A 12,249-nucleotide genomic window follows, 5' to 3' on the forward strand; every position below is an offset into this window, starting at 1 on the left:
CAGGACATCTCAGCTCACCTGAGGATGAAGAGCATCCTAGCAGAGTGGCAGTAGGTGTGTGTAAAGCAGTATGTAAGCTCACCTGGACACACTAGAGCGGATGGATGAAGCCACTCTCTCAAAGACGGAGCCCCTGTTCGTCTCGTCCTCCTCCTCTTCCTCTTCCCTCTGAGAGACAAACAGGAGGGGTTTTCCGTTACTTCACCAGCACAGTATCAAGCACCCACAAACAAGGACCGCTTCTGCTTCTGAGAGGGACTGACCACGGCTATTAGCGCCTGACCTTCAGTTTTCAACTTTGCTGTAATGCTAATTTCTGCTAACATTGTTGAACATGAACAATTTTTGGTCACTTGTGACTAAACACAGACACTTGAAGCTTGTAAAGGACTTTTATTAAGTTTTATTTGAAACTTGTAACACACTTTACGACTCATTCATAGTCAGTGACATAACTAGAACTTCCAGAAGGCCTAAATTGATTTTTTTCTCTCTAAATTGGTTCCAAAGTGTGATTCGGGTGATTCCTCTGCCTCTTCCTAATTATAGTGGTAGTTAATGTAATGTGTAAGGCCTTCAGTCCAGCTCCTGAACCAATCAGGAGCTACCTAGATATCATAAAGAGAACAACTCTGTTTGGATCATTTTCCATTGGGCATCTCTTTAACCCTTTTGTTTCTAATCAAAACTTTACAATGAAATAAGAGTATTACTAAAATATTTACATAGTTTTTTTTTTTTTTTACCCAATTTTCTCCCCAATTTAGTAGTCTTCAATTCCACCCACTAGTTAGGACTCCCCCAATCACACAATGCTATTAACACTAGGAGGGCAAAGGCTAGCACAGACTTCCTCCGTGTCCTGTGACGCCTGCACTGACTAGCATCACGTTGAGTGATGGGGGTAGAAGGGGGCCATCCTGCCCACCCAGAGAGAGCGAGGCCAATTGTGCTCTCTAGGACTTCCGGCAACAGATGGCTGTAGCATCACCAGGGATCGAACTTGCAATCTCCTGATGATAGAGACAACACTTAGATGGTTGTGCCACTCAGGAGTTTAAATAACTCATTATGACTCTATTAAATTAAAATGAACTAAAAATTACAAACAGTATTTTAAACATGTAATTAGTCCTCCCTTAATCATTCCAGCCATGAAGTCAGCCATGCGTCACTGACCTTATGTTTCCCTTCAAAGAGACTAGAACATACACACAAACATCTACCCAAACTCACCTCAGCTGCCTTGCATATGTGCATCTAACATGACTGAAAGAGGTATCTAAGAGTGAGATTAGATCTAAGATAATCCACATGCTTAAAGAGGTCAAAGGAAGTAAAAACAGAAGTTAAAAAACAGAACTTAAAAAAAGTGAAAAAGAGAAGTTAAAAAAAATTAAAAGCTAATAAAAAAAGAAAATGACACTCAAAACTAGGGTTAATATAATTATAAATAAAAATGTCATTGTGAGCATGAGGGGACAAGTGGAAGATTCTGGAGACGGGTTCACCACAGAGAGTGAGTCAAACACAGCCTTATGAGTTCCAATTCCCAGGTGTATTTAATCGTGGGTTCCAGCATACATGAGCAAACCACCAACATTTAGAGCAAAAACAAGAAAAAACTGTATAAAAAGAGAACAAACATATAAAAAGTACTCAAGTCCGTAAAGACTTATATGCAGCACTTCCTGAACTGAGACTGGCTATCAGCAGCCAGCAGGTCTAGCCACGAAGTTATCTAGGCCAAACACAGGAACACAGACTCACATCAAGACCAACCAACCAACCCCTTTTCCTCCAAAAGGAAGCCCTCTTAAAATAGCCCCACCCCCAATTAAGCTGGGCTGTACCATTACTACCGGCAAGGGTTACCTAAAAACACAAACATGACATACACATACTACTGCAGTAACAAAAGATACAGACATGTCATATATTGTTTTAGTGCACTTATCTACTAAGAATAATTAATTATATGTCCATCAATTTTAATATGTCTCCACCCTTCGGGCATTTCAGGAACTGTAACCCCCCTCCCCCCCTTTCGTAGGCCGAGGGCCCTTCGGCTACTACAAGAGAAGGAGCTGGCTTGGCCGCCAGTCCCCCTGGAAATCTCAAAGGAGCTGGTGTGGAGTGGCATCATCACAGTCATTACTTCTTTAGTTTTCTGTTTCAGTTAGTCTTAAGGGTGCATTAATAGTTTTAGTTTACTCTTTATATAGTTTTAGTTTTAGTGTTATGAAGAGTGTTGAAATAGAAGGTATTTCATACGTAAAAATAACATGAGTACACACAGCGCAGTGAGTTAGTTTTGATTTCATTTTCATGTTTTTTGTATTTTTTAAATTATTATTACAGGTAACAACCATTTTTTTTCACCAATTGTTTTGTTTTAGGGCTAGTTTTAGTTAGTTATAAAAACCCTGCTCCTAACAACCACCTGGAAGACCTGGTACACACCAAACCTGTCCCAAACAGCTTTCCTCTTTGAGAGAGAGGAGAAAATCAAGTTGCTTCAGATCTGAAAACATCCACCAGTGTTTCTGTCCATCCTTCCACTGCGAGAAGATGACTCAGCACTATGGATCTGAAAGGATGTGTTGCTGTTCAAGAAGAACCTCACTGAGAAAAGGAGACAGACTAATCAAACAAAGAAGACTGACCACCCCAGAGTCCAGACCTCAACATCCCTGAATGTGTTTGATTACTTCAGAAAGTGATCAACCAATTTCTAAGACTGAGCTTTGGAGGTGTCAGGACTGGACATAAATCAGACACTCGCAGATTATAAAAAGGGGTTTTAATAAAGGGCTTAGACAAAAAACGATGGTCAAAAACAGTCCAAGTCAGCAACAGCAAAAAATACAAGTAGTAAGGGGGCATACCAGAAGACGAAGTAGATAAACCAGGCAAAGATCCAAAACCGGAAAACACGTATGTGTGCGTGTGGACAGTGAAAGTGTGAGTCACTGAAAGAGTCATGAGGCTCTTTTAAAACGTAGGAGACGCTGCTGTAGGCCACACAGCGAGAATCTAGGTCTGCTTAGAGAGAAGACACAGGGGAAGACACATCCCTCAAAGCTTCTGAGATTTATAAACCCCAATCACAAGATCACATGACGCTACCACTCCATAATCACACAGCAGACATGGTGACGATTCTCCAGAGGCTGAAGAGGAAGTCAGCGTCGTCATAGCGACCACTCCCTCCGGACAGAAAGTATAGAAGAGGTGTGACTTCTGCTTCTGAGATACAAATACATTAGCGATCGTCATGTGTGGAACTGGGCTACACCCACAAAAGATGAGGTCATCTCCTCCATCGCTATTCAACCTGTCTGAAGTTTGCTTCTTTAGTTTTAGCACAGGAGCTACGAGGCTAATGTGGCTAACAAGTAAAAAGTACAGAGAAATCACACTTAAGTGATTCTGTCAAAATCTTACTCAGTTAAAACTGGACATATGCAGGTAAACATACACCAATCAGCCATAACATCCTTTTAACTACACTCCCTGTCCATTTTATCAACTCCACTGACCATAAAAGAGCAGTTACAGTTACAGACTGTTTCTGTGCATACTTTGTTACCCCGTTCTTCAATGGTCAGGACCTCCACAGGACCAAAAACATCCAGCCAACAGCATCCTGTGAGCACTGATGAAGGACTAGAGAATGACCAACACAAACTGTGCAGCAGCAGATGAGCTATTGTCTCTGACTTTACATCTATAAGGTAGACTGACAAGGTAGGAGTGTCTAATAGAGTGGACAGTGAGTGGACACAGCGTTTAAAATTCCAGCAGCACTACTGTGTCTAATCCACTCGCACCACTCCGGCACTGAAGGTTTTACACTGAATGAATTATAGTAGACACTGAATAATTTATAGTACATACATAATAATTTGTAGTAGATAATGAATAAATTATAGCAGACACTGAATTATTTATAGCAGAGACTGAATAATTTTAGCAGATACTGAATAATTTATAGGAGATACTCAATAATTCATAGTAGATAAATAATTTACAGTAGATACTGAATAATTCATAGTACATACAAACTTTGGATACCAGACGTACATTTGGGGTAAGTAACAGTCAGCACAGTTGGAACAAGTGAGGCTAAAAGAATTTGTTGTACAAATTGGCGTGGACCTGTTTTTTCTGTAAAGCTGCTTTGTGACAACCTTGTTGTAAAAAGCGCTATATAAATAAACTTGAATTGAATTGAATTGAATTGAAATTGCTCAGGCTGGTTAAAAATGAATAAAATATACTAGGAGGCTGTTGGCATTTTGCTAATGTGAACAAACTACCCTATGAGTTCTCCATCCATCCATCCATCCATCCATCCATCCATTTTCCAAGCCGCTTCTCCGTCAGGGTCGCGGGGGGGTGCTGGAGCCTATCCCAGCAGTCTTCGGGCGAAAGGCACGATACACCCTGGACAGGTCGCCAGTCTCTCATTAATTCCAAATCATAGCAGTATATCCAGGTGGAGTAACCCTCAAAGGGCCTTGACATCACTGTCGCGACCAGATATAGACAGAGATCAGACTCACCTCTGAAGAGACAGATGCCGGTTTGCTGTGCAATGGAGCGACAGATACAGATTTGGTTTTCTCTTTCTGTCTGAGAGACACCGGAGTGCGTCTTAGTAGTAAAAACACCCCCTTTGGGTTCTCCTGAAGCTTCTCCACCAGGTTCTTCCTGCTCCAGCCCACCTGTGACACAGTGCAGAACACAACAGTTACACCAAAGACGCTAACATGGCTAACAGTGTGAAAGAAAGCTAGAAAGCAGCAGTTAGCATAGCATAGGCTACTGATCAGTTCCTTATGGATTTTTTTTTTATTATTTAACAGATGAACAGATAAATAACAGCAAGAAATGTGTCAATAGGGCATGATGTGTTAATGGTAGTTCTATAATGTCATTATAAAATAATTTAATCAATTATTAGCTGAATGAATAATTCATTTTTCTTTACTTATATCACGACAGAGCGTTTGACTAAATCTAACCATGACCCCTTCAAAAAGTGCAGCACGACTGATTAATGACACAGAGGTCACTCAGGCCACACCCTCCTCATTACTGGCCTGCATTTATAATGATAATTATGCAAATCAGGGTAATGGCAGTAATCTGCTGTAATTGAGTTTACTCACCACGTTCTGGTCGTTGACCTGAATGACCTCGTCTCCCGCCAAGATCTTCTCTGCAAACTCTGCTGGAGGCTGTGACCGAGCCAAGAAAGAGAAATAGCACATAGATTATTCATTTACATGCAATTATATTTGCATATAGTGTGAAGTATATTCACTGATTGGACAAATAATGTGTGAATAAATGAATATACTTTTGAAAGAACAAACGAGATGTTCATTGTTCATTGTTATTGTAATCACAATAGCAACAATAATGGAGTGGTTATTAGGTGTCCATTATTATTTCCATAATATTATCCATTATTTGCACCCTCTGAACAAACAGTCATAACTCTGGAAATATTTACCCTATTGTTTAACCAGAATGATGGTGTGAGAGAAGACCCCCTGAGGATTATTTTGGTGTAATGTTATGACAAGTTAAACACAGAGAAAATCTTGAAATAAGCAGATTCTGATTTTGAGAAATTTATATGGGAGTGAATGGGGCAGTTTTCTGTGCCTAGTGGTAAACAAATCCTCATAACTCTAAAGCTAATTGATAAAATGATGAGATATTTTGAGGTTTCAGAAAGGACGTTTTTCTACCATTTAAAACTGAAATGGAGTTTCTACCTCTCCATGGATCACCACCTTATTGTGGTGGAGAGGTTTGTGTGCTTGAATGATCCTAGGAGATAAGTTGTCTGGAGCAAAACCTCCTGGTAGGGTCTCCCATGGCAAACTGGTCCTAGGTGACAGGCCAGACAAAGTATGATCCATAATCACCCCTATGAAAACAAGAAAGCAGGACTTGTGTACCCTGCCCGGATCAGGGTTACCGGGGCCCCACCCTGGAGACAGGTCTGGGGGAGGGGCTCGCCAGCGAGCGTCTGGTGGCCGGGCATTCACTCATGGTGCCCGGCCAGGCCCAGCCTGAAGGAGCTACATGAGTCCCCCCTCCCATCGACCCACCACCGATGGGAAGGGCAGTAGTAGGGGTTCGGGACATTGTGGATCAGCCAGTGTCCGAAGGCGTGGGCCTTGGCGTTCTGATCCTCGGTTGCTGAAACTGGCTTTTGGAACTTGGAACGTTACCTCACTGGCAGGGAAGGAGCCTGAGTTAGTGCGCGAGGTTGAGAGATACCGGCTAGATATAGTCGGGCTCACCTCAACACACAGCTTGGGCTCTGGGTCCAATCTCCTTGAGAGGGGCTGGACTTTTTTTCTTTTCTGGAGTTGCCCATGGTGAGAGGCGGCGGGCAGGTGTGGGCTTTCCCATAGCCCCTCGACTCGGCGCCTGTATGTTGGGGTTTTCCCCAGTGGACGAGAGGGTAGCTTCCCTACGCCTTCGGGTTGGGGAACGGGTCCTGACTGTTGTCTGTGCTTATGCACCGAACAGCAGTTCAGAGTACCCAGCCTTCCTAGAGTCCTTGGGAGGGGTGCTTGAAAGTGCTCCTCCTGGAGACTCGATTGTCCTACTGGGGGACTTCAACGCTCACATGGGCAATGACAGTAAGACCTGGAGGGGTGTGATTGGGAGGAATAGCCTCTCTGATCTGAACCCGAGTGGTGTTCAGTTTTTGGACTTCTGTGCAAACCACAGTTTGTCCATAATGAACACCATGTTTGAACACAAGGATGTCCATAAGTGCACATGGCACCAGGACACCCTAGGCCGCAGTTCAATGATTGACCATGTGTATTGGACACTCGGTTAAAGAGAGGAGCTGAGCTGTCAACTGATCACCACCTGATGGTGAGTTGGATCAGGTGGTGGGGGAAGATGCCGGTCAGACCAGGCAAACCCAAACGTATAGTGAGGGTTTGCTGGGAACGTCTCGCAGAAGAACCTGTCAGACTGATCTTCAACTCACACCTCTGTCAGAACTTTGACCAGATATCGGGGGAGGTGAGGGACATTGACTCAGAATGGGCCATGTTCCGCTCCTCCATTGTTGAAGCGGCTGACTGTAGCTGCGGTCGCAAGGTAGTTGGTGCCTGTCAGGGCGGTAATCCTCGAACCCGGTGGTGGACACCCCAGGTGAGAGATGCCGTCAAGCTGAAGGAGGAGTCCTACCAGAGGCAGCTGGCAGGTATCAACAGGCCAAGCAATCTGCGGCTTCAGTCGTTGCCAAGGCAAAAACCCGGGTGTGGGAAGAGTTCGGTGAGGCCTTGGAAAGTGACTTTAAATTGGCTCCAAAAAGATTCTGGCAAACCGTCAGGTGACTCAGAAGGGGAAAGCAGTGTGCCACTAGCACTGTATATAGTGGAGATGGTGTGCTGCTGACTTCGACTGAAAACGTCATTGGGTGGTGGAAGGAATACTTTGAGGACCTTCTCAATCCCACCAACACATTCTCCAGTGAGGAGGCAGAGTCTGGGGACACGGGAATAGGCTTGTCCATTACTGAGGCCGAAGTCGCTAAGGTAGTTAAAAAGCTCCTTGGTGGCAGGGCTCCAAGGGTGGATGAGATCTGACCTGAGTTCCTCAAGGCTCTGGATGTTGTGGGGCTGTCTTGGCTGACACGCCTTTTCAACATTGCATGGACATTGGGGGCAGTGCCACTGGATTGGCGGTGCCTCTTTTTAAAAAGGGGGACCAGAGGGTGTGTTCCAACTATAGGGGAATCACACTCCTCAGCCTCCCTGGTAAGGTCTATGCAGGGGTACTGGAGAAGAGAGTCCGGCTTATAGTCGAACCTTGGATTCAGGAGGAGCAGTGCGGGTTCCGCCCTGGTCGTGGAACACTGGACCAACTCTTTACCCTCTCCAGGATTCTGGAGGGTTCATGGGAGTTTGCCCAACCAGTCCACATGTGCTTTGTGGATTTGGAGAAGGCATTCGACTGTGTTCCCCAGGGTATTCTGTGGGAGGTGCTTCGGGAGTACGGGGTACATGGCTCTTTGCTACGAGCCATTCAGGGCCTGTACAAACAAAGCAGGAGTTTGGTTCGCATGGCCGGCAGTAAGTCAGACTCGCTCCCAGTGAGAGTTGGACTCCGTCAGGGCTGCCCTTTGTCACCGATTCTATCATAATTTTTATGGATAGAATTTCTAGGCGCCGTCAGGGGATGGAGGGTGTACTTCAGCTTTCGCTGGATCGGTTTGCAGCCAAGTGTGTAGGGGCCGGGATGAGGATCAGTACCTCCAAATCTGAGGCCATGGTTCTCACGCGGGAAAGGGTGGAGAGCCCTCTCTGGGTCGGGGATGAGCTCTTGCCTCAAGTGGAAGAGTTTAAGTATCTCGGGGTCTTGTTCACGAGTGATGGTACAAGGGAGCGGGAGATTGACAGGCGGATTGGTGCTGGGTCAGCAGTGATGCGGGCTCTTTACCGGTCTGTTGTGGTAAAGAAAGAGCTGAGCCATAAGGCAAGGCTCTCGATTTACTGGTGGATCTACGTTCCCACCCTCACCTATGGTCATGAGCTTTGGGTAATGACCGAAAGAACGAGATCGCGAATACAAGCGGCCGAAATGAGTTTCCTCCGCTGGGTGTCTGGACTCTCCCTTAGAGATAGGGTCAGAAGTTCGGTCATCCATGTGGGACTCGGAGTAGAGCCGCTGCTTCTCCACGTCGAGAGGAGCCAGTTGAGGTGGTTCGGGCATCTTGTTAGGATGCCTCCTGGACGCCTCCCTTGGGAGGTGTCACAGGCAAGTCCACCCGGGAGGAAACCCCGGGGAACACCCAGGACACGCTGGCGTGACTATATCGCCCAACTGGCCTGGGAGCGCCTCGGAATCCCCCCCAGGGAGCTAGTGGAAGTGGATGGGGAAAGGGAGGTCTGAGCCTCATTGCTTAGGATGCTGCTACCCGAACCCCAGAGAAGCGGAAGATGATGGATGATGGATGGATGGATGGATGGATGGATGGATGGAGTTTCTAGGTGAAAGGTTAATGATTTTAAAGCAGATTCCCTGCATGACAGCTTTGTCTGTGAGACTGAGAAGCCTGCTGTGACATCATCGATGTTCAGAACCTCAAATTCTGACATTCTACCATTCATTCTTATGGGAGGTTTTTAAATGAACAGTTCTACATTAACTTCAGCATTTAAGAGCATTTATTATAATGATAGAATGATCAGCAGAGCTTTATTTTACTGCAAAGGAGGAATAATTTATTTTTAATTAAAAATATAATTCTGCTGTGGAGCTACAACCGGGCAGTAAAAGAACCGCATTTTGCCAACCCCTGGCTTAGTTGGAAAAACTCACTGACTGGATTTAGCACATGACTGAATGATAAAGAGAAATGGTTGGTACCTCAGCTGCTGTTCCAGAGATGTAGTGATGGTTGGATGCAGTGGACGTGATCTCAATACCCTGGAAAGCAAAAACACAAGTCCACTTTCACTCAAGGTGTCCAAAACTTTGTAGACACCAGCATTCTTCTCCTGGTATTAATAGTTTCTCCTCCTTTGCTATAGTAACAACTAATGTTGGTGGATCACTCCCACTCATCCCAAAGGTTTTGGACGGAGCTCCACCACTTCAGAGAATGCAGTTGCTCCACATTTCAATGCTGGGGAGCTTCAAACCACTTTAGCCCATGCTTGCAGTTGGGCATGGTGACCTTAGGCTTATGTATTTGGACCATAGTGTTATATTCTATTGGTCAGTGCTTTTCTATATACATTTTAAAAGCTACTATAATTGAAAGTAGCTGAACTCACTCTTTAGGGAGACTGTCTTTTTGGACAGTTTCACACTAGACCGATGAGCTAATGCAGCTAATAAGTAACGGAATGAGCACTTGTTAACAATTACTTCACCCTGAGCAGCAGGCTGAGATGAAGAAAGAGGAATTTTACATAACTCACTGAGAATGTTCAAAATCCGTCTGGAGCAACAAACAAACGGCACTTAAATCTAATCGGCTTGATTTTGTAATGACGTCTGATAATGAGAAAAGAAACTGAGAGAGAGAGAGAGAGAGAGAGAGAGAGAGAGAGAGAGAGAGAGAGAGAGAGAGAGAGAGAGATCGAGCGAGCGAGCGAGAGCGAGAGCGAGAGCGAGAGCGAGAGAGAGAGAGAGAGAGAGAGAGAGAGAGAGAGAGAGCGCGAGCGAGCGAGCGAGCGAGCGAGAGCAGAGCAAGACTGGAAAATAATAAGAGACAAATAGAGAGACAAGAAATACAGTTATTGAGAAAATAAGAGAGCAAGACAGAGAATAAGAATGAGAAAAAAGAGAGAAGAAAGAATAAGAATGCAGAAAGAAAAAAGAGAGAGAGTGAGAAAGAAAGAAAGAAAGAAAGAAAGAAAGAAAGAAAGAAAGAGAGAGTGATAGTGAAAAAAGGGAGTAAGAGAGAGAGGAGGAAGAGAACGAGAGACATAAATACAAAGAGGGAGAGAGGAAATGAAGTGAAAGTGAAGGAAGTGAAAATGAGAGAGATGAAGAAGGAGAGAGTGAGAAAGATAGAGAGCAAGAGAGAGACAGAGAGAGGGAGAAGAAAAAGAATAAGAATGCAGAAAGAGAAGAAAGAAGAGCAAGAATGCAAGAGAGGGGAGAAATAGAGAAAGAAAAAGAGAGAGAGAGAGAGAGAGACAGATAGAGAGAGAAAAAAAATAGTGAAAAAGAGCGAGAGAGAGGAGTAAAAAAAAAAAAGAGAGACAGAAATAAAGAGAAGAGAGAAGAAAGACAGAGAGAGAGAGAGGAAGAGAGTGAGCGAAAGACAGAGAGAACGAGATAGGAAACAAGGGTTTAATACCAGTTGGTCTCCAGGTGAGATGGGCACCAGGTCTACACTGTGCAGCTGAGCACTGTGGGTAAGAACAGCCTCTGGAACACTGCTGAGAATTTCATCACAGATTCCCACCAACTGACGAGACTGGCGGGGCAATATTTCAACAACGATTCAATAAATAATTCTAAATGTTTTCATTATTTAATTATTGGACAAATAATTTTATTTTACAGTGTAAAATCAAATACACAGTAATAAACTTTCATTTTTATCATTTTTATTGAAACATTCATTAAAACAAAAAAACACCAATTAAAACACCAATTTTCTCATTTTAAACTGTCGTTCAGAGTGGTTTGGTGTGAAATGCTCTGTTCTAGATAAACCTACAGAATCAGAATTGTTCTCAGTGGTGGTGATAGAAACCAGATGCCCACCTCTAAAAGATCCCTCACAGAAAGTTATTACAAGAAATGGTTATGAATTCACTGCCTGATGACTGAGACATTATTTTACGATAGGACTGAGAAGATTTTGGCCTTAAAATCCATTCATGGTGGAGGGATACATAACATGCATGGTGTTGTGAGGCAAAATAGACCCTAAAGAAAACTTTATCAGATTTTTTCATCAGATTTTATCATCAACATTCCATGTAAAACTCAAAAGAAGTAGGTAGTAGGTTCACTGGTGGTTTTGCATAGTAAATAAACATAAGTATAAATAAACGTAAATAAACAAAGTCTAAAAACTGTCTATATATATATATATATATATATATATATATATATATATATATATATATATATATTTGTGTTGTAGTCATGGTGAGCCCTGGTTCCTATCACCACCACTGTAAAGACATCTGAATCATTTCACACCAACCCTCACTGAACAGCTTACACAACTGAACTAGGCAGATATTTTTAAAAGCTGGTGAACTCCCCTTTAACTTTATTATCAGGCAGGATACAAATGATAGAGAAAAACATGAAAAGGACTTACGATAGATATGATGTCCTTCTCCTTTTCAAACACTGTGACGTCCTACAAACACAGCAGAGAGATCATCATCACACACACACACACACACATATATAGATACGCAGTTTGGAGCAGGAAGTTTAGCTGTTTCTGACATTTCCAGCAGAGAAACCGAACTCCTTCGTAATGCTCAGCGTTGACTCAGCTAACTCGAGCTACTCATTAATACCCCTCACTCTCCCTGCTGCACACTAATTGAGCTTATTCAGGCCGTGCCCTCAATCCCCTCCTCCTCTTTCAGACTTGGCTGCTAAAGTCGCTGTTGCGCAACACTAACACACGCCTAGCATACCACACATGCACACACACCCCATCCCCCCCACAAACACACACACACCACACCAACAACACTAAAAATACAGCTT

At 43.8% G+C, this 12,249-nt stretch overlaps 1 protein-coding gene across 5 annotated transcripts in view; it reads right to left on the minus strand.

The window, feature by feature from the left end:
* Nucleotides 1-12,249, minus strand: part of cnksr1 (connector enhancer of kinase suppressor of Ras 1) — a 62,158-nt gene that overhangs the window by 16,431 nt on the left and 33,478 nt on the right. For all 5 annotated transcript variants that reach the window (XM_037542240.1, XM_017716753.2, XM_017716751.2 and 2 more), the window contains 6 exons: nt 11,846-11,887; nt 10,865-10,984; nt 9,421-9,480; nt 5,178-5,246; nt 4,569-4,730; nt 83-168 (listed from right to left, as the gene is read on the minus strand). In XM_037542240.1, the coding sequence (XP_037398137.1) occupies nt 83-168; nt 4,569-4,730; nt 5,178-5,246; nt 9,421-9,480; nt 10,865-10,984; nt 11,846-11,887 (539 nt within the window). The remainder of the gene's footprint in view (nt 1-82; nt 169-4,568; nt 4,731-5,177; nt 5,247-9,420; nt 9,481-10,864; nt 10,985-11,845; nt 11,888-12,249) is intronic.

Source organism: Pygocentrus nattereri, chromosome 10 (assembly GCF_015220715.1).
Source record: "Pygocentrus nattereri isolate fPygNat1 chromosome 10, fPygNat1.pri, whole genome shotgun sequence".
NCBI lineage: Eukaryota > Metazoa > Chordata > Actinopteri > Characiformes > Serrasalmidae > Pygocentrus > Pygocentrus nattereri.